At 56.6% G+C, this 22,646-nt stretch overlaps 1 protein-coding gene across 29 annotated transcripts in view; it reads right to left on the bottom strand.

The window, feature by feature from the left end:
- The window catches only part of COL13A1 (collagen type XIII alpha 1 chain), a 144,371-nt gene extending 123,408 nt beyond the window's left edge, over window positions 1-20,963 (bottom strand). For all 29 annotated transcript variants that reach the window (XM_027596775.2, XM_027596773.2, XM_027596774.2 and 26 more), the window contains exons 1-2: window positions 20,163-20,963; window positions 4,265-4,337 (exon numbers count right to left, since the gene is read on the bottom strand). In XM_027596775.2, coding sequence (XP_027452576.1) covers window positions 4,265-4,337; window positions 20,163-20,444 — 355 coding nt within the window. In that variant the 5' untranslated portion in view covers window positions 20,445-20,963. The remainder of the gene's footprint in view (window positions 1-4,264; window positions 4,338-20,162) is intronic.
- Window positions 20,964-22,646: the final 1,683 nt, after the last annotated feature.

Here is a 22,646-nt window from a genome sequence, read left to right as displayed (position 1 = left end):
GAAGTGATGCATGTCGGGATTTTTTTCCCCTTCAAGTTTTGCTCTTAAAAACTTGGGATGGTGAGACCAAAGCAATTGCCAGCATCGTGCCGCATGAAGGAGCTGGCAAGTCCACCTTCCCAGCCCGGCACCACTGTCGTCCGGCCTGCTAAGGAAGAGACCTCCGCTCCGCCTTGTTGGGGAGTCCCTGTATCGGGAGCTCTGTTGTTATGGCGGCAGCTGAGGCTCTACACTAACCAGATGCCCCACCACCAACCTCCAGTGCCACCTCCGCAGTGAAGGCCTCCCTGAGCCCCAGGCTCCTCTGGGCTCCCTGGCTCGTTAGCACACTGAACCAGTGGATGGCCACGGACTCTCCCACAAACCAGGCTGAGGGCCACCTCTCTCCGGTTCATCCACGCTCCGAACCACGGCTGGCTCAGGTGCGAATGCACAGACCCCACCATGCCACCCCCTCGTCCCTGCTTTTGCAGTCCAAACCTCTGGAACTCTGGGCTCCTCTCTCCCCTCGGAGATGAAGCCCACAACGTGGAGCCACCTTCTCCCGCAGCTGGCTGTCGGGGCTCCTTCCCACCGCCAGCCCTGCCCAGCCCCAGCGTGGCGGGCCTGAAGGAGCTGCTTCCTCGCTGCCTGGAGCCCGTATTGTCCTGCTTCTCATTTGGTACTGAGAACAGGGACCGAAATGGGAGTTTCCCTAATCTTTGTATTCTTCTTCTCAAGTGGCCTGGGAAGTCTCACGGTGCGTTTATCTGTTCCCAAGGCCCTTCTCCCGTCCCACCGGGCCGAATGCTTTGCCAATGGCCCATGCTTACTCCTCTGAACTTCTGGAGGCTGTGACGGCCCGAGCGAGGCACACCCGTCAGCACCCTGGCCCAGGCCTGCCGGCCCATCACAACCGTGGAACACAGTGCATGGGGCCCAGGAGCAGCGAGATCTCGGGGAGTGCATGGCTATTTTGGGACAGGGAGGATCCTGGGAGGATGCTGGTGAGGTCAGAGTAGGAGGGGAAGGAGGTGGGTTTTCTGCCCATGATTATGTGTCCTGAGCCCTCTGGAGGCCATCCAGGGGCCCAAGGCTGCCACGAGGAAGAACACACCCAGGACTCCGCCTTAGCCCAGCCAGCCGCAGAGGCAGACTGGGGGCAGGCATGGGCTCAAGATCCTAGGCTTGGATCCCAGTGGCCACAGAAGGCAGGAGGAATGCGTGTTTATGTGTTGTGTCCCAAAAGCGGTGAGAGATCAGCATCAGGCAAGATGAAGGGCAGTCTTGGGTTGGGGTGGGGTAGGGTGTGTGGTGTGTGAAGGAGGGGGAGGTATCAGAAACCAACCAGAGGGCAGATGGAGAACACAGGAAAGAACCTAATCGTTCAGGAAGGGTAATTAATGATCCTTTATTGGAGATGCATTGAGCATCTACTATGTACAGGCACGTTATGAGATGCTGGCAAGACAAAAATGGTAATGCTTTGACTTTGTGGGTAGCACTTTCCAGTTGTATAAGTTCTTCTGCAAATATCAGGAACCTCAAAGTGGTTCCTAAAGTGGTTTATAAACTCTGACGTTAAGGAAATAATCTGAGATGCATCATTTAGGCCCAAGAAGGAGAGAGGCGTTCTACTCTTGAGTTTGGAGGTTTGCAATTATTTTAGAACGTCAAAAACCCACTCTGCCTGTTTGGAGTGTTCTTGTAAAGGTCATCCATCAATATGAAGGGCTCGGTACTGTTCCTGGCACATAGCAGGTACTGGGTTAGGGGCTGTGGCGGAAGTGCAATGACTCATGACAGCTTGGCAGCCACCTGGTGGGCAGCCTTCAGTGTGGAGGAAGTAACTTCACCGTGTGGTGAGAACCCCCCCGGTTGGGCAGAAGGGGCAGGTGCAGGGACCCACCCAACAGGACCTAGCCCGTCCCAGCAGATGCATTTTATTCCGTGGTTCCATTGTCTGAGATGCCTCCGCACGGCCCTTCCAGTCCCTTCCTGCTGCCACTCCAAAAAGCTGGGAGAGCATCTTAGCCTTCTTCCGATTTTGACTCAATTTTAAGTCCTCTGATTAAATTCTCCTGGTGCTACCCATTGCTACCCATCTGGCTCTGATCTCTAATCTGGGCCAAATTGCCCTCTGGGTGATTCTCGAACACCCGGGGCACCGCCCCCCCCCCCCAGGAGCCCTGGCTCTCTCCTCCCATCTCCTGCCAGCTGGGTCCCTGCTGATGGCTCCTCCCCACAGGGGACCAGCATCAAGCCTTTTCTGGTCCCCACTGCGTCCCTCCTTCCCCCCACTTCTGAATCGTTCACCGTGGCTTCATCACTTCCTCCTCCCTGTCCAAGACCCCTGGGGAGCCCACAGACTCCCAGAAGTGAGGAGAGATGAAGCAGCTTTGGAATTGTCTCCTTCCCGCCACATCCTTCCCCAGCCTCCCAGCCTCCCAGGACCACCTGAGCCAGACTCTCCCAAGCACAAAATTGACGACTATCAGTTAGACACCCACTTGGAGGGTGGGCAGGACACATGAAGCCCAATCACAACGGAGAGGGAGAAGGGCAAGCCTCTGCCTTACCATAAATGTGCAGCCCACGGCACCCCCCCCCCCACACCAGGACACGGTATTTGATAGGATTTCTGTACATCTTTAAGTACAGGAGGAACTGAGGAAATAACAGTAATAGTGCTTCCTAGCAATCAGGAACGGTACTAAGTACTTTCCATGATTACCTCACTGGGTCTCCACCATACACCTGCAAGGGGGCCCTTATTCCCACTTTCCACACTAGGCAACTGAGGCTGAGAGGTTAAATCATTCTCTAAAGGTCACACCCCTGGTAAATGTCAGAGCTGGACCTCAAGCCTCTATTTTCTCCAAATGTCCTGCCCTTCAGCAGCATTATAGACTTTGAGCGAAAGATGATTGCAATTGACTGAGAGCTACAGGTCAGGCTTATCTGAGGCCTCGGCTTCCTTAGAAACCCTGATGCTACGGGAGCTCTGCCCAGGCCCCGCTACCCTTCCCTCACCTTCATCGCATCTCATTAACCTTGGCAGTCTTCTCCCAGAAGCTTTCCCGGATGCCAGGGCTCAATCTCCTGGGCCCCGAGGGAGGGAGGGAGGGAGCTTCCCAGGACTCCAACACCCTTTTAATTAACCCGGGCGACCCTCTCCCGACAGGCCAGCTGAATTCCGTCATGGCCCCACCGTTTCCTGGGGCAGCACCCTGAACTGTGACTCCCACCCCAGCTCCCTCACTCTTCTGAGAACGTGGGCCCTCCATTTCCCATATGCTCACCACCTGTTGGCCTCCATTGCCTGGCCTGGGGCCCCTGGGTGAGGACTACCAAGGCCCCTGGGCTCCTGTGCCCTGCGGGTGTCCTGCCTGTGTCATGTGCCCACAGAGAGTGTCAAGGGGCCTACCTGGAGCTGGCAGAGGCCCTCTGTGATTACTCCAAAGTGTCCCCCACCCCAAATCCTTTTTGGAAGTTTCCTCCCTCACCCCCAAAGAAGGACAGTCTATTCCAGTTACTTATGGGAACAATGAGACTTGCCCGTCTGTCATTCTCATAGCTTAATCATATGGCCAGCAACCTAGAAAAGTCCTCGTGAGCTATAACTTGTCATCGTTATTAATGGCAGACAGTGCCATTGAACCCAACATCCATCAGGGCACCCAGCACAGAGCAGGAGCTCCAGGTGAGACGCAGAGGAAGAGTACTGGAACGGGCATCCTCACCAATGATCGGAGCCGAGAGGGCCGGTCAATGGCAAAAGCAGAATCTGAGTCCAGTTGATGCCCCACATCACCTTGCAGCCTGTAGCCTGTGTGCATTAATGCATGCAACCGTGACGCCGTGCCCCGAACGCACCTGAGCCGTCTAGCTCGGGCAGGCCAGTCTTACAAGGATGGAGTAATCCATTCATCCGTGTAACACGACTGTACACCTACTATGTGTCGGGAGTTGGGGGCACAACTGTGAACTGGATGAGCCAGGTCCCTGCCCTTATGGTAAAGCTCCGTGATGTTCTGAACGTGGCCACACCCATCATCATATCTGATTTCGCCACCTGGCGCACACCCCCATAGAAGAGTTGACGAATGAATGAACACTTGAATAAATGAAACCCGCAGAGGGAAGGTAAGCCTCACAGATTTTGTCATTCCCATCTTTCACGTGAAAAGGGACGCTCTGAGCAGGTGCGGCTACAGCACACCCACTAAGAGGGCTTCTGGTGCCTGTCCCCCCATCCTTGTCTGCTATTCACAGAGCTCCTTACCTGGCGGACAGTGACACCCTGAAGACGTCTTCGGCAGGGCCTCCCGGCGCCTCCGAGAGTGGAGCTTCCATTTCTGCAAAAGGAGAGAGGAGAGGAGTGACGGAAACGGAAGGCCAAGCCCTGGGAAGGGTCTGTGGGCTGGTGGGGACGGAGGGGGAGAAAGGGCCGCCTGGGGGCTGGCAGGACTGTTCCGGGATCAAAGACTGGCCATGGGCGTCTGCGTAATAAGAAGCAGATGGAGAAGGTCCCATCTAGGGAATCTCAGTGTCTGATGTCTTAGGAGTGCTCTTAAAGAAATTAACCCCAACCCCAGGGCCCTATAAACCAGCTGTGGCCTTCCTGCACCCCACCATCATGGGCACAAAGACCTGCTTTTCTCGTCTCTCTGCTAATTGTTTCCTGTCTAGGTCTGGGCTCCTGATTGATCCCAGTGTCAGGGACAGTGACTGTTCTTCTAGGGTCCCTCACAGCCAGGCCCAGGCAGGCTGGGCAGGGGTAGGGGATAGGGGGCTGAGCAGGTCACCTGCCCCACTATCGAACCTCTTCTTTGCAAATCATTGAACCAATCAGGAAGGCCCCCAAGGAAGTGGCAATGAGTAGACCAGGACATCTCCTGCTCCCCAGGAGCTGCCATTTCCACCGTGGCAAACAGACAGGTACACGGCCGCAAGCACCAGGGCCTGGACTGTGTGCTTTTCAAAGGGCAGCATGCTGAGCCACAGAGGGTGGGCCCCACTCGCACAGGAGTTGCAAGTGACGCGTCCAGGAAGAGGCTGCCGAGGTTCATGTGCAGTTCTCAGACCCTGGGCAGATTCGAGTCCCTACCTTACCGGGTTCATGGGAGGACTGGGATGGTCGATGCATCGAAGGGAAGGTGCCTGACACCCGGGAGGCACTTGTGATACTCGAGTTACAGGGGAGGAACCCAAGGCGCAAGGCGGGGGAGGGGAGCAGGGAGATGAACACGACCAAGGTCAGAGGTGGACAGTGGCACTGTGCTCTCTGATGCTAGCTCAGCAGTGAGAACCTGGTAGCTCCCAGGCCACATTGGCCTTTAGATGTATTTTATTTGGTTCCTACAGTGGTTTCTTCCCCCCCCCCCCCCCCACTGGATCTGTTTCCAGCAGTTTGAAGTGACTGATTTCACATGTAGACCTGGCCACAGTGGGGGGCTTGTCCCGCGGCTCACAGTTATTGACTATGACCAGAATACTGAAGTCCCTGCCATAGGAAGCGGCCACCCTGCCATAAACATTTCTCCATCATTGGCCTCCTCACTGGCAGAGCCTGAATTTCTAGTGACACAGACCCCTGACATTTCCACGGCTTCATGACAGCCATGAGACTCTAGCACAAGTTAGATGCCATGGTGCACCATCCAGGCCTCGCCCACTGGCCTCGCTTTTATTCACCGCCACGATCCAGGTGAGAGCTCCGCAGGTAGACGGTGTCTCCCCGGCCGCATCAGCTCAGCTCGAGGCCCCTCCTTCTCCAGGCTTCCAGGCTCCCAACCCAGCGCCCCTCCCCCCACGCCCCCGTCAACGGACGGTCCTGAGAGAAAAGCAAGCAGAAGAGGCCTGCAGAGGCTCCCGCCACCAGGCGACCTGGCCAACTGCGCCTGTGACCGCACCGGCCCCTTCTCTCTGCTCCTCCCATGCGAGGCCAACCGTCCAGCTGCGCACGGGGACTTCCCCACCCGCCTGCATCGGCAATGGTCTCCTCTAGACTCCATCCCTGGCTCACATCAGGCTCCGTCTTCTCTGTAAAGGGCCAGCGAGTGAATATTTCGGGCTGTGTGAGGCACACGGAGACACAACCCCTCAGCTCTACAGTCGGAGGTGAGAGGCAGCCACAGAAAACTCGAAAACCAAAGAGGCACAGCTGTGTTCCCGTAAAGACATATTTACACAAACAGGCTTCGGACGGGATGCAGTGGTCGCTTACCCACTCCTGACATCATCACTGGGCCAACATGCTGGTGTCCCTCCCACCATGAAAAAGAAAGGAAAAGAAAATTCCTCTCCCGACCAAGCTCCGTCCGAGGCAAACTCCTCCTCTCTCTCTCCTGGAGCACTCCCGCCGGGCTCCTACTCACCCTCCGCCGGGTGCCATCCCCCAGGTCACTGGTGACCTCGGTGCTGCTAAGCCCAGGGGACTGTCCTCAGCCCAGCCTGTCACAGTGTTTGCTAGCCCCGCCTTCTCCCTGACACACTTTCCTCACTGGGCAGCAGGATGCCCCTCTCCCAGTTTCCCTCCTGTCACTCTGTGCTCCTTCTATCTCCTCTGCCGGCTGCTTCTCATCTCTGCGGAGGCCGAAGGGCCCAGCCTCACTGCTTTCCTCTCTGCTCTGGCTCCTGGGGACCCTCCCCCCGCCTCATGTCTTCAACGCCATCTGTGGGTGACAGTGCCACCCTCCCTGCACCTCTAACCCGGATCTTCATCCAGAACCAGACGCTTGACATCTCCATTGATAGGATCTCGAAATGCGCTCGGGAAAACCGTGGACTCCTCATATTCTGGCCCCACCCCCCGCCAGGCCTGCCCCTCTGCTGTCTTCCTTGTCATAGGGAATGGCGACTCCATCTTGCCAGACCTTGAGATCATCAGGGTTGCCTCCTTCTCTCTCACTCCACGCCCATTTGGTCAGCAACTCCTGCTCTCTATTTTCTAGACACATCCAGGATCTGACCCCTTTCCACCACCTCCACACTACACCCAGTTCAAGCCTGGTCATCTCTGGCCCGGTCACGGCGATAACCTTTTGATGGGTCCCCCTGCCTTTGCCCCACAGAGCATTCTCAACACGGCCACCAGGGGGCCACACAGGCCTCCTAGATGCTCCTGCGCATGCCTGGCTTTCTCCTACCTCAGGGCCTTTGAACTTGCTGGCCTGCCCTCTTGCTCTCAGTGAGGCCTCCTCTGCCCCTGGTGCCCTCCTGTAATATACTTGCTATCCTTCTTCCTTGTTTTATCTTTTTCCGCTGGATTTTGTTGTACTGTTGGTTCATTTATCTTGCTTACTGCCTACCGCAATCACTAGAAAGTAAGTTCCACAAGGACATGGATATTTTGGTCTGTTTTATTCACTGCCATATCCCCAGTGCCTAGAACAAGGCCTGGCATATGGTAGGTGCTCCATAAATAGCTGTTGCTTACAAATCAGGAGATTTCACATAAAGGTCTGGATTTTTGGTCTCTCTTGTACAGTGGAAGGATCTGGTGATACTGGGCCATGATGATGACTGGGTGAGGCTGAGTGATGGCTGCCCCTGTTAGGTAGGCGGGCGTGTGCTGCCCAGGTCACCGCAGTACCCTCTCCCTGGTCAGCTTCATCCTCTTAGCCCACCAGCCTGGCCCCCTTAGGCATCTGAGTTGGAGGCTCCTGGTGGGACATGCCCAGGATGAGGCTCAGGGTGGGCAGAAAATCTTCTAAGGTCCCGGTGTGGACCCCCAGCCGCCCTGGACAGAGCAGCCTTCCCGCTCCACCCCTGCTGGCGGCCAGGGCCTCCTGGAATGCCCTGCATGGCCAGAGCCGAAACAGCACCCGCCTGATCTTTGCAGCTATTAAAATGCCTGTATCGGTATCAAAGGGAAAATGCCAGGCGGCTACTCACTCCCCCCAGAGAATGCAGAGAGGCCTGGCCTTGGGTTTCTCCCTGCGCTCGGTCCCAGGGCTCTTAAAGGGCTCAGGCTCTACCTGGGCCTCTGTAATAGGTGGGCAGCTCCAAGTCTTGGTGTGGAGGATGGAGCCCAGAGCAGGTGACTCCGCACTCCACAGCTGGGACCTTGACCCTGGTACCTCCCCTCTGGGGGAATCCGCAAAATGAGGCTGTTGCCCCCTAGCCAACCGCCTAAGTGTTGCTGTGGAGAGTGCCTTGGAAACCATAAAGCACTTACCAGGAGGAATTATTAAATAAGTTACTATTAATAATAATAGCTACACATATTGAGCAGTATATATCAGGCACTGTGCTAAGTATTTGGGTGGAAAATGTCATTTAATAGTTAATTTTTGATATTATTAGCGTATGACTCCTATCAGGACCCACCTGCCCTTGGCGGCTGGGGTAGGACTCTATTTGGGGTTAGCACAGACAGCTTTAGACTCTGCTGAAGGATCCACTACACGCAGAGCTGGGCAGTGTTGATATGGGCCTGTGCTATAAGGGGTCCTTGGGAGTACCAGGACCTTGGGTTCTGCTCCCAGCTCTCCCGCTGTGTATTAAGCAAGAGATATAATCCCTCCAGACTTCGATTTCCTCATCTATAAAGTGGGGCTAATATCAGTTAACCACTAGACTACACAGGACAGATAGAGGGACAAAGCGAGATGAGAACCAAAAAACAAAGAGTGTCCAGATGTGAAGAACGGTGAGCACCTGCTATACTAGCTTGTTTTTCTTGGTGGCCAGGTGAAGGCCCCTTCTCTCTTGAGCTGGTCCCAGGCCTGTCTCCTCCCATCTGCCACAGTGAGGCTGGCCTGGCCTCCGGCCCTGCTGGGGACATGTGGTCAAGTCTCCTGCCATGCTCCTATTCCTGCGAAACACCAAACCCCTCTTCCTGGAAGAGGGAGGGAGAGTGAGGGTCCTTCCTGCCTGCCACCCTGCCCTTTGACCTTGAGGACTAGAGGCTGAAAAAAGGAGCTGCCCATTGAAATGACCACAGTGAGCGAAGCTCCAGTCCCTGCAGCAGTGTCTGATTACAATGCCTGGCAAAGAGTGGTGCTCGATGCCATCTGCTAGAGCCCTTTTCATTACCCCTCACCATACTGCTGAGCTGGCACCCGGTGGGAGACCAAGCCAGCTTTTTGAGGGCAGGGCCTGGTCTGGTGTTTTGATCCACACTTGAACTGAATGAATCACGTTGAGGTCCACCCCCTAGCACCCATCCCTGGGGTGCTAGGGGGACGTAGGCTTCAGGAGCATTTGGATTGATGGAGATGGGAGAGGGAGGGCATTCCGGTGAGGAGCAAAGGCTCAGAGGCAGGACGGAAGCTGTGCGGGGCCAGCCCCTGGGCCCAATCGCAGGGACGGCAGGAGGGGGCTGGCCCCACAGACCAGCTTTGTTAAGGGGACAGGCCCATGGGCGGCTGCATGCCCCAGAGCACAGGCAGATCAGTGTAGGGAAATCAAAACAGAGGAAATTGAGACACTCAACCCACATCCGCCCAAACTGGACTCACCCGGTCTGCCCTGGGTGCCGGGAGGGGGTGCCATGGGGTGCGCCTGGGGAACTGTCTTCTTCCTCCCTCCACAGTTCTCTTTGTGCCACAGACCTGGCACCCGATCACAGACTCCCAGGGCCATGACACAGGGGCCCGAGGGTCTGCCAGATGCCACGGGCTGTCTCTGCCCCCGTTTCACCAGACCCACACAGCCGTGTGGCTCCAGGCTCTGCAGATCAGAAGAAGTCAGGGGAAGGAGGTGAATGCCCCTGTGTGAGCTTTCCAACCTTCCTATGAGAAAGTCTTTCCTTTCAGCTAACCTCCAGCCCTGCTGCTGCCTCGGAGAGTCAGGGAGTGGGGCCCTGGAACGATGTAAATGGGCGTGGGAGCCAGGCTGGCAAGGGGTCAGAGACCACAGGTTCAAGGGGCCTGGGGTTGTCTCCGGTCCGCTGCAGGATGAAGCAGAGTCCTGGACCTGGAGCAGGGAGGGGCTGGGGTGAGAGTGCTAGAGTGGAAGCCAGGAACCTCTTCCCTCCTTCCCTCCTTCCCTCCTTGGCAGCAAATAGGTGTTGAGCATCTATGTAGATGGGAGCCATGCAAAGTGCCAGGACATGCGGGGGCAGAGCAGACACAGAGGCGGCCCTGGGGCCCTTACTCTCCAGGCAGGGGCACATGGAGTCTACAAACCACACACACCAACCAACTGCCACTGTCATTGAGCTCTGGCGAGCAGGGGTGAGGCTCTCCAGGTTGGTTCATCGTGGGGAAGTGACGGCAGGGCGGAGACCTGAGGGTGACCAGCAGCTAACCCAGGGGAGGGCCCAGGCGCAGGGAAAATGGCTGACACCTGACACCATCATGGGCTTCTCATGATACAGGCAGGGCTCCTGCCTAGATGGATCCATTCCACACTCCCAGCCACCACTCTGAAGGAGGAACCCGAGACAGGGAGGGGCGGGCTGACTTGCATAGTGACAGGCAGCCAGCGGGGGGTAAGGGGGGTGGGCAGAGGCAGGATCTGAACCAGGAAGCGGGTTCAGAGCCCAGGTCCCTCCACTGCACACCTGTGTTGTGGGGGAGTGCAGGGGGGTGGGGTGGGTTTGACTCTTTTCCAGAAGACGGCCATACCGATTACTGGAGGGCCAGGCACTGCTCAAAGCACTCATTTTACCTTTTTAAATTCTAAAATCATCACTCAATAAGAGGGAGATACTCTTCATTATCATCACCCCATTTTTTAGAGGGACAACCCAAAGCACAGAGAGGTTAACCAACTCGTCCAGCATCACACAGCCAGGAACTAGCCGAGCTGGACTTGAACCCAGCAGTCTGGCTCCACAGTCTGTGCTCCTAACTATGCCAGGGTACGGCCATGTGGCTGGACTCTGAAAGTGGGGGAAGGGGAGCTCTGAGGCAAGAGAGGGGGGGCAAGGGCCCGAGCTCTTCAGGCCTCCTGGGCCACATTAAGAAATTTATTTATTTATTTATTTATTTATTTATTTATTTATTTATTTAAGATTTTATTTGTTTGACAGAGAGACACAGCAAGAGAGGGAACGCAAGCAGGGGGAGCGGGAGAGGGAGAAGCAGGCTTTCTGCTGAGCAGGGAGCCCGAAGTGGGGCTCGATCCCAGGACCCTGGGATCATGACCTGAGCCGAAGGCAGATGCTTAACGACTAAGCCACCCAGGCTCCCCCACATTAAGAAATTTAGTGTCTGGCCTGAGAACAATAGGAAGTTACTGAAGAGCTGTAATTAGGGGAATGTGGTGACTATTTAGAGCTTTTGAAAGATCACCCATGTTGCTGTGTGGATACTGAAAGGGACAGGGCAGAGTGAACAGGAGCAGGTGAGTTAGGAGGCTCCTGCCACAGCCCAGGAGACTGTGGGTAGCCAGCTGGGGAAGGGCACACAGTGACAGAGAGAAGGGGACAGGTGTGCAGGAGGCTGAATGGTGCAGGCGGCCGGGCCTGGAGTAGGTGCAGCTGGAGACCAGTGCCTCTCCAGATGAAGGGGTCTGGGGAGGGGGGGACTTCCTGTTCAGTTTAGCATGTTGGGGGGGGAAGTAAGCCTGAGAACCAGAGATTTTGTGGGAAATTCCTGGTATAGTTCATGGTTCCCTTTCTTCCAACACTCTGATTCTACGGAGTGGGGGAGAGGCTGCAGGTAGCAGGATCATCCTCTGACCTCCCATATCTCTGAGTCTCCCCCTACCCCCAGGAAACCACAAAGGCCAGCTCACAGGGACTAAGGCTCTTCCTGGAAGAGCCCCAGCTAATGCCCCTTTAACCAGCCCCCTTTCTGCCTCCTTGTTCCCAGAGGTCCCCCTTCCCATCCTGCCCTCCAGACCACCTTGTCAGAGCATGACCCAATGCAGAACACCTCCCCATGACGGCTTAGTGGCACCTTCCCGGGGCATCTTCAGCATAATAGGCAAGTCTAGGTGTCGAGTCCCCTGGATGGCAGAACCCCGGGCCCTGCAACAGCCTTCCTGGGGAAGATGTGTCCTCTGGGGGCAGCAAGGCCTCCCCTGCTGTAACTGAACCAAGAGAGAGGCGGGAGCCTCGTGGCGGGAGGGCGGGCTGGACACGGGCCTGGGGGCAGTGAGGAGGCCAGAGGCTGGGGTGGGCAGGGGTGGAGAGGGGAGGCAAAGGGGCTGAAGAGGCAGCAGAGGCCCAGGCTGTGTGGGCTCTAGGCACACGGGGCTTCAGGAAAGCCCACAATAGGCTCTAGGAGAGGAGACAGGGGCCCCGGGTGCCCCTGGAAGGCTGCGCCCAGCCTCTCAGGCAGGCAGTTCCTCCCCTTTGTGTGTGGCTTGCCCTTGCCCTTTGAAGGGGAGCCCCGGCTGCCAGCAGCCTTATCCCCACCCTTTTGGCCACAAAAAATTTTCTGCAGGGAGGCCCCCACCCAGAGCAGGGGGCATTTGGCATGCAGATGGGAGGTGGGGGCAGGGGGGGTGGAGAGTCAGCCTGGAGCTGCTGCCAGGCTCTGCAGGCAGCGCAGACAATACCCAGGAGAACCGGGGACCCCTGTCTGCCTCAGCCTTCCCAGGCCCTCCCCAGATCCCGGCCTCAGTTTCCCTCGGAGAAGCCTGCTGACTTCCTTTACCCACTGAGGACTCTACAAACTGCTTCTGAAAGGGCCATAATCCCACTAAAAGAGGTGGGGGGTTCCTGAGGCTTCTGAAACCTTCCTTCTGGATGGCAAACCCTCCGTTGATGTGATTTTTCAAAAACAAAATAGAACAAGCCCCCAATCAACCCCCTTCTTTAAGCCCCCTCGACTTTTTTTTTAAGCCCCCTCGACTTTCAAACTGTGCATCGCATGGTAGCACTTTTATTGACACCTCTGACCCTCATGACTGCCAGCCCCAGCCTCTCGGCGCTGCTTGGGACCTGGGGAGGGGTCTGGGTTCAGATGCACAGGATGCCCGGGCATGGGGCCACAGCTAGATTCTGTATCACGCCGTCCCTGGGGCTGCCAGCCACGGGGCTTGTTAAACACCTCACTGCAAGACCCTTGCCACGGGGATTCACTTTGGGATTTGGGGCAGGGGGTCAGCCTTGGTGTGTTGTTCTGCTCCCCAGGGAGCTGGGCCAGGTCTTTGAGGGTGTGCAGATGTGAGGAAGGGAGAGTAACTTTAAACAGAGTTTAGTTGTTATAGAGCTTCTACTCCTGTCTTGCTCTAAGGAGGCACTCGGGTGCATGGACAGCCAGCCAGACATGGATTATACCGTAAGGGAGTTGGGAGGTAAGGAGAACAAAGAGAAAGCAAGGGCAGGGTGATTACCGGGAACTGGGGTTGGGGTTTAGGCAGAAACTTCTGCCAGATGGACTAGCCTGTGCCACAGGGTGAAACCCAGATTTGGTGCTAAGCTTTCAGTGTCCAAGAGACAAGACAGATCCATCCCTCCTGGGAAGCCAAGCATTCTGGAAACCAAGGCTGGACAGGGATTTTCCTAAGGCTCCTTCTCACCGAGGCCTGATGTCACAAACGGTGTCCCCCATGTCATTTTACAGCAAAGACGGTAACACAAGCCTGATGCCAAGTCACTCGGTCAACACCACCTCTGCAGGGGCTGAACCAGACTGAACGGGTCCCTAGCCCCTGGTCTCTACGACCTGCCTCGGCTGACCTAGTAGGGAAGGGACTTCACACAGATGGTGCATACTAGTGGCTTCAGAGTGTCAGCTCTGGGGCCAGACTGCTTGGGTTCAAGGCCTGGCTCTGCTACTTGTTGCTGTGTGACTTTGGGAAAGTCACTTCACTTCTCTGGGACTCCATTTTTCTCTTCTGTAAGAATATAAAATAAAATAGAAAAAATATCAATATATAACCACTTCAGAGGATCACTCGGAGAATTAAATGAATCAACAGAGGGTAGAAATCTTTGAACTGTGCTCAATAGATATTAGGTATTAATAAAAGTTATGGACCAGGTACAACCCCACCTTACCTCCTCCTCTGATGCTGAGGGAGGCAGTCAGGATTACTGCCGCTAGTAACTGAATGATTTCATTTAATTCTGCAACCACCCCGTGAGAAGGATGTTGGCATCCCCACTTTCCAGATCAGGACACTGAAGCTCAGGTCACATGACCAACGGGTGGCAGAGGTCCAAGTGACATCACACGCTGTGGGCTTGCCTACTTTACTCTTTTGCCCAAACCAAAAATGTGCCGGGCAGTCTGGGCAGGTGAAGAGGAAGCTCCCGACCGTTGGGCGTAGGCGATGGGAAGGGATAGACGCCCCCAGCTGCTCTGTCCAGGCGGGAACCCAGCCCACCGAGCCATCCCTGCTCTCCCAGCCAGCACCAGGGTGCAGCCCTGACTTAGGAGGAGCTCATCCTTTCCTCTCTGCTGGTTGCTGGGAAACACCCACCTCCAGGGAGCACCCCTGAGCAAATGTTGAGCCTATAGCTGGGTCTGGGGTCGGGGTGTGGGGAGGGCAGCCAAGGGAGATGACTTCACCAGCCTCTAGCAGAGGGACCTTAAACCATCAACGAAGTGGTGAGGGCTGCCTACTACATGCAAAGTCCTGGGTGAGGCTCAGTAAGGGACCTGGTGACTGTGGGCCCTTCTCCCCCACCGGATTGTGTGTGATCAAATGCAGAGACAAGATATTTAAAGGCAATAGAGAGGAGAACACACTGCACAATGAGCTTAAGCCTGAGCCACGGATGGCAATTAGACGCACACTGACTCTAACAGGGAGTGGCAGTCTGGAGTCTGTGTTGAGAAGGATTCTGAGGTCCATCTAGGTTCACAGGGAATGTGTTGAGGGGTTAGGAATGGCTGCTTTGATGCTGGGACGAGAGAAGTCAGCACACACCATGTCTACATTTTCCTTCTCTGAGCTAGATGTTTGGCATGGCCAGCAAGTTCTGCAGGAAGTCAGAGCAGGGAGAGAGCCCATTTAGGGTTGGAGTGGTCTGGGGAAGGTTTTCCAGAGGACGCTGGGGCAAGTTGAAAATGATTAGGAGTAAGGGAAAAAAGGCATCTTTCTGAGAGCGTCAAATGGTGAGACTATACTCAAGGCAGATGGCATCTTTTCTTTGATGCTTTGATGTTCCCACCACCTTCCTATGAGGGGTGGCTACTTAATGAGGTCCTCAGTTTGGTTCGGAGCTACCCACTAGTTTTAAGGCCTTCGGAGAAGCTGTAAAACGTTAACAACTCCCCCTGGCGTTATCTGTAATAAATATTGCTTTGTATTTTTCTTTTAACTGAGAGTCAAGAAATTGCTCTGGGTCTTGAACACCAACTGTCACTGCTTTCTGGAGCAGTGTTGAGAAGGATTCTGAGACTGTACATAAGCTCAATGGGAAAGTGTGCTGCTATTGATTAGCAATGTCTGCTGAGGCCAGGGAATGGGGAGTGAAGCACACACGGCATGCCCGGTCTTTACCACCACTTGACCAGACAACTAAGTATATGAGAGGGAGAAGGTGTGGTGTGGAACCTGGTTGCAGAGACTTCAGACCAGTTTTCTTAGAAAACAGAAGAGAGAGGGGGCTGGGATTGAGGGGCTCTGAGGATCTTCCCTCCATTAACTCCCCACAAGATCACTCATGCCCTGATACACGCAGAGTCAGACACAGTGGAGGCTGGGTTCATGGCTGGCTGCATGCACAGGTGCGTGGATCCAGGGTCTATCTGATTACCGAGGCCCAGGTCCCACCCCAGCAGCACATACATCCCCCGTAAGGCCCTGTAAGGCCCCACTGCCATCCCCGTTCCGGCATTTCCCTCCTAGGGGACTGAGATAGGACTCCCCCATCAGGAGCCCAGTCTTTCAGACACCGCTTTGATCTCTCCCCTGAATGCTCCTCTGGAAAAACAAACAAACAAACAAACAAACAAACAAAAACAATAAAAGGCCCCTGTACACACCCTATAAATGGGAGACATTTCTGTTACAGTGGTGGGCATTGTTGTTTTTAGGGATGAGAGAGTCTGCCCCAGGTTTCTCAACATTTTAGCCTGGAAGCTTCAACACCCCCCAGCCCCCAGGAAATTCCTGGAGGTGGAAAATGCCCTTAACACCCAAAGGACTGGATCATCGATAGCAGGTTGGAGGTTACAGTGACATCAGTCTTCTCATCTGTAAAATGGGATGATGAGAGTGTCCGCCCCTTAGGGAGGCTGTGAGGATTGGAAGAGGTATCACGCACAGCACTGGCTGCCGGATGTACCATATAAACGTGAGACCCTCCCATCAGGGGAGGCCGTTACTCTTACTGTCAGGGAAGGGGAGTCTGCCGGGCATCCCCCAGTGCCCACCTGGAAGGTGGCTGCTGACTCCCATTGCTTCCCCTTGGCCGACAACACGGACCTGGCTATTCTCAAATCCAGACCCTTCTCTTTCACGGCACACCCGCTGCCCAGCCCTGGGTGACATCTGATTTCCTCCATTTGGGACATTCCAGTTCCTTTCTTTACAGCAAGCAAACCAAGCAACAGGCAGCTGGAGTGCTCATTAAGGGTCCCAGCCCAGGAGAGAGGCACCGATGGGGGAAGAGTGGGGGCCTGAGGTCTGGAAGCCACACTGCCAGCTCCCCGCAAGCTGGCTCCCCGCCCCGTCCTCCTCTCCCCGCCCTGACCCTCCCCTCCCAGTGGCCAGGCCGCTCAGACCCAGGCCTTCTGCTTGCATCTGCCTCTGGCCTGCCTCCTTCCAGGCTCCGCTCCCACTGGGTCCCCTCGGCCTGGCCTTCCGCCCGCCTCCCAGATTTGGTCTCTGCCTAGCACGTTGCTTTCCCCGCTGGGATGCGTGGTGTGCATGTGCCCCTGGGATCCGGCCTCCAGGCCACCGAGTAGGCTGCGGGCTTCCTCAGGACTGCCCTGTCCAATGCCCTTCTTCCGTCCCTCAGGGAGTGGCCCGGGCTCACCTGCTCCAGCATGGCTTGCCTGCCCCAGATCCTGGGGAGCCCTCTGGGAGCACTCATACCATCCTGGGCCTAGCCTTTGGTGGTGGCACCTTCTAGTGCATCCTCCTACCTGCCATATCCTGAGAGTCTCACAGCACCCCCAAAAGAAGGAACCTGAGGTTGGGGTGGCATGGCTTGCCGAAGGCCACAGGGCTGGCAAAGCCCAGCCAGAATCCTGGTTTGGGACCCCTACACTCATGGGGTGCCTGTGCACCCTTTAGAGCAGGAACCCTCTGTAAGTCCGTGCCACAGAATCACTCTGTTAACAAAACTGCCTCCCCGGCTCTCCTCTGCCTTTTCTTCTCACTGGGGTTTCCTCCGCTCCACCTTCTCTCTTCTCTGACTCTCTGCTTCCTCACTTTTGCCCTTTGCTCTTTGCTCCGACTTGGAAGAGCACACGTGGTAAAGAGAAGGCCTAGGGTGGAGGGAGGCCTTGAGTTGCTCCAAGACACCTTTGCTGGCCCAGAAGTGGCTTGCTCCTAGTGCAATGCTGTCCCACAGAACTTTCTACGATGATGCATGTGCTCTATATCTGCACTGTCCAACTGGTAGCCGCTAGCCTTGGGTGTCTCTTGAGCACTGACCTGAAAGGTGGTCAGTGTGACTGATAAACTTAATTTTAAATTGTATTTGATTTGAATTCATGTAAGGATAATGAGTTACATGTAACTGTATGGGACCGTGCAGACCTTTGAGTGTCATTTCATGAAGCCTGGGCTGTAGGTCCCACCCAGGGGATACCTCCTAGGGCCATCTCCCCACAGGGGAGGCCACCCACCACCTCCACTCCCAGGACCGGCCCTCCCTCTGGCTCCAGGGCCCTCGGCTACTGACCTCAGTGCCCCCCGCTGCAGCCCCCGTGCCCATTCACCTCACTCTGTCCCTACCTGCAGCCCAGTCCGGCTCTCTCCAGCCGAATCTTCCACCACTCCGTTCCCCAAGGCCAACCCCTCCCTCTGGCTTCCAACCTTCAGACTGCTGTTCCCTTTGTCCTTTGGAACAAGGCCCCTCCACTCATCCCCTTTGGCCTGGAAGTCTCCGATTCACCCTTTAAGACATCACTCGAAAATCACTTTCCCAGCAAGCCACTGCCCTCCCGTATGCTGCATGTTAATACATTCCCCAGACCTCCTCGGCTCCCATCACCCTAGCATTTTTCACATGACAGGGTCACCGCCCGGGTCTCCTTTGTGCCTTATTTGCCTGTGAGTAGGAGGGCAGAAGTGTGTCCCCTACAATGCCTGATCCACAGCCGGCTCTCAGGAAACACTTGCTGCCTGAATGAAAACGGACAGAGGAAGGCAGCAGGACATAGTGAAGAGCACTGGAAGTGGGGTCAGGAACTTGGGTTCTAATGCTGGACCTCGCCATGTGACCGGAGTAACCCACGGCCCCTCTGTGGGCCTTCATTTCCCCATCTTACAGATGGGGGTCAGGTCAGATGCTCTGGCAGATGAGAGGTCTAGAAGTCAGTGGGTGCAGCGGACACTATGGTTGGCAGACAAGGAATCAGCACGTCCAGTAACACGGTCAGCCCCCAGGCCCTGCGAGCATGAGACTTGACGTGGCTAAGTCTCAAGGGGAGGAAGCAAGGATCTGCGGCATGCCCTGGCCAGCAGCGAGGGGCTGGGGAGGGGAGAGGATGGAGAGAGGCACTGAGCGGAGCTCCCAGGAGTCAAATGCTTGCCCCTCAGCTGCCAGGGCCCCTGAGATGCCTGGGGGAGCCCTCACTGCCCTGACACCATCTCCACTACCCAACCAGTCCCACGTGCACTCTCAGACAGCTAGCAGAGGGCGCTGGCTCGCGCTGCTGAGCGCAGACACTTCCCAGGGGACTTGCGGGTGGCCTGGCAGAGTCCTGGATCCCCTGGGTCCTGGCAGGGCATGGGAATGAGCTGCCGGCAGCACTGGGACCACCCTCTCTGCTCTGGTCCTGTGACCTCCCTCTCCTTGACCACACCAGAGAGCCTTTGCCTGGCAGCAGAACCCGAGAGGAGCCTGGCTGCAGGGCACCGGAGCCTCGGGCCAGAACGGCCACAGCGCCCACCACAGTTAGAGCCGGGTTCCCATGCTAATCACCATCTCAACCAGTTTGCCAGCTCAGAGGGGTAAGGGTATTTGCTGCAGGTCGCATAGCTTCTAAGTAGCAGAGTGGGGATAAAAACCTTCTCCCTGCTCTTTACTGTTCCACGGCCCCTCGGACGAAGGAAGAGGGCCCCTCCCAGTTCTTTCTCGGGGAAACCTTCCTTGGCCAGCCCGGTCTAGAACCTCTTCCCAGACCACTGCAACCCTCGCCGGTGGGTCTCTCCTTCATTTGGGCCCTGGATCCCTTGTGCTGTTCCGAGTCTCCTGAGTCCCCAGGACTCCCACTCGAACTGGCCAGTTCTTCCTCTGGTGGCACCAATAATGCTGCCTGTCCCTCCTTCTTTGGGAGGGCGGGCGGGGGGGGGGGGCGAGCTCTCTTCATGTACTCCTAAGATCGCCATGGCTAAACAACACTAAAGGCTTTTAAGCCACTTAGGTTCAAGGACATTTCAAAAGGGGGGAAAGCTCAGCATCCTCTTCCCAGAAAAACACACAAACATAAAATGATGGGGACCATTCGACGGGACCAGGGAGAGGAAACGCGGCTTATAAACAAGAGGGTATGGGCTTATTTGAGCCCCAGGACAGCAGAATCAGGGAGATCCACACCTGGGCCCTAGCGGTCTGGGGCAGTGGGCAGGGACGAGGACACCACTCCCTGCAAGGACAGCCCTGTCTGTCCCCCTCAGCCCCTTGGATGACTCACTCCCTCTCTCTCTCTTCCCCGCTGAACATGGCAATACAAATCAGGCAACGCTGATCCTCAAGGGATGGATGCGAGGGCCGCGAGGGCCCATCAAGCTTCCGCCGGGGCCACCGGGCACACATCCCGCCGCGTGGGCGCTGGGCGGCCCTCACACGGCCCTGGCGGGGTGCCGGGCGGGAGAAGTGGGGCCTGGCAGCCTCCGCGCGCGCCTCGCCTTCCTCCACCTGCCCCGCGCGCCCAGGCGCTCTCAGCGCGGGCCGTGGGGGGCGCCTGCGGGCCGCGGGAGCTGAGGGGTCCCACGCAAGCCGCCGGGGTCCTCGGGGTCCTCCGAGGCCCCGCAGGGCAGCGTCCGTCCCCGCCCCCACCCACCCGCAGACAGCCCCTGCGGGGCCCGGGCGCTCCGCGCCGCCGGGAGGAGAGCAAGCGCCCGCGGGCGCGCCCGCTGGCCGAAAGTTTGGAGGCTGCGCGAGGGGGCGCCGCGGGGAGGGATAAAAGCCAGCAACAAAGAGCACAGACCTCATCCAGCAGTTGGTTGACTCGTCCCAAAATAGCCGTCTCCATTTGCTGCTCCCCACGCTCCGCTTCCAGGCGCAGCACCCGGGCCTGCAGCTCGGCGGTCCGAAAGTGGGCGAGCAGGCTGAGCGCCAGCGAGCACAGGGCCAGCGCCAGCAGCCCGCACGACCCCGGGCTCGGCAGCCGCGCGCAGCGCTCGGCCGGCGCCACCGCCGCGGGCGCGCCCGGCTCCCCGGGGCCGCGGGCACCGGCTGCTGCCGCTTTGCGGGCGCGCTCCGCTACCATCCCCTCGCGTCTTGAGAACCAATAAATAAATAAATAGAATAAATAAAGGCGAGAGCCGCTGCTCCGAGGCGCGATGCGAGCTGCTGGCAGGGGGAAAATGCCCCTTTCCTTTGCTCCCGGCAGAGGATGGAAAAATTAGCGGCAGGAGGGGAAAAGCCGAAAAAAACACAACCAGCCGTAATCGGGGTGCACCCAGGTGAGAAGAAAGTTACTTCGAAGAATGTTCCAAGTCCAGGAAAGTTAGGGGAATCTGGACGGCTCTCCTTCTCTCCGCCCCGTTTTTCCCTTCAAGTGTTGGCAGAGTCCTGGAGTTGGTTCTGCGCTGTCCGTCCTTCTTGGTGTCTCGCGTCTCGCGGGCGAGCCGGTTTCAGTCCCGCGGCGAAGGGGCGCGCATGGAGGGCCCCATGGGCAGAGGTGGGTCGTGGCCGCTGCCGAGGAGCGTTGGGGCCGATTCCGGCGCCTCTGTAACTTGACACACTAGCTGTGGCTGAACGGATCGGATGAGCAATCCGTGCTACTTCCCAAACTAATCTCTCCCACCCCCCTCCCTCCTCCTCCTCCTCCTCCTCCTCCTCCTCCTCCTCCTCCTCCTCCTCCTCCTCCTCCTCCTCCTCCCCTCTTCTCCTCCACCTCCTACGGGGGCCGACAGTTTGGATTTATTTATTTATGCAAACTCGCCCGGGGTGGGGGGCGTGGTGTGCTGGGCCCGCCGCCCCAACCCGCCGGCCCGGGAGCCCCTCTCCCGCGCTCCTTGTCCCCTTTGAAGTGACACTTGGGGTTATTTATAGGCAGGAAGGGGGTGTGGGGTGGAGCGGGGGCTTTACTTCTCTCCCTTTCTCCGGATTCACACCGAGGGCCCTCTTTGCCTTCCACCAAAGTCACAGGGCCAGGATCACTCTGCTTTCCGAAAAGTTGGCAAAGGCAGCCTTAGGGATCCTCCAAGGAGCGTGGCTGTGTTCTTGTCGGGCACCTGGATGGATTTCTAGATCTTCAGCAGGACGATCTAAATCCCTTCGGCCACCATTGCTCCCACCCCCAGGTGTCTTGGGTCTCATCCCCTCCCTCTCACCCCAAATCAGTTTCACATTGGGCTCTGTACCTCCTGCGCCCTGCAGCCCCAAGGCTTTGGCGGGGGCTCATTCCACCTACTACATCTTTAACATCTTTACTCTGGGGTGAAAAGTCAGCCCTCCAGGTGGCAGCGGAACTGACCTTCTTTTCTCTCTTTCAGGACTAAGACATAACAAGGTACAGGAGAATAAAACTGAGCAGAAAGTTTCATTCCACGGTATCTAAGAGTCAGTTCCTGATTCCTCTCCTTCCTGCCTGGCACTGATCTGAGACCCACTCCATCCCTCTGCCATCAGAGCAGCCGGCCCAAACAGCCCAGCCATCGAAGGAAGGTGAGCACTTCTTACACTCACTCAGACTCCCTCCCCGTGCAAGAGTCCTTTGCTAACCCCGCTCCTTCCTGCAGTCATTTCTTAGGCTCCGGTCAAGAAAAACTGGTGGCTGGAGGGCATTTTGTAGTTTCCTCTCTTGTCACCTCCCCCACTTTAAGTAACATTGTATCCCAACACCTTATCTCCCTGCGCCTCTAGACATTCCTGCAAATGAGGTGGTGGGACGGAGTTCCTGGAGAAAGCCCACCTCCCAGGAACAGTGGGCAGGGGATGAAAGCCTGGCCTTTGGGATGTGAAATGCCGGTGGGGGTGACAAGAGTGTTGTGATTCCATTTTAGAATAACAGCTGTGCCAACTTCACATTGTATATATTGACTTGGTGGGGCCCGATATATAACAGAGTATCAGGGCACACCTAACAGTGTGGCACATTTAATAGAGTAACGTGGTAAGGTAGTACTCATATGTAATCGATGCTATAGCCTCGCCTGCTGGGTCAGTCAGCCACATGGAGGACTACAGGGTTAGAAAGTGATGCTGTGGAAAGCGCTGGTGGCCAGGAGTTCCAGGTCAGTGGCAGCTCTAGCATTTCCTTGATGTGGGAAACCCATGTTTCCCCACTCGTGATGGATGTCTCCACTGGGCTGTGCACACAATCCCTGAGAGAACACGCTGGCGTTGGAGACCACCAGGGGGCGCCAGAGAATTTCTGCACTAAAATAACGTGCCAGAGATTGGGGGACTTGGATCCTCTACCCCCACCCCCACCCCACCCCCAGACAAGTGGGAATGGAGGGAC

The sequence above is a fragment of the Zalophus californianus genome, chromosome 15 (genome assembly GCF_009762305.2).
Source record: "Zalophus californianus isolate mZalCal1 chromosome 15, mZalCal1.pri.v2, whole genome shotgun sequence".
NCBI classification, from domain to species: domain Eukaryota; kingdom Metazoa; phylum Chordata; class Mammalia; order Carnivora; family Otariidae; genus Zalophus; species Zalophus californianus.
The sequence above is the reverse complement of the archived record's forward strand: the minus strand, read 5'-3'. Positions and strand labels throughout refer to the sequence as shown.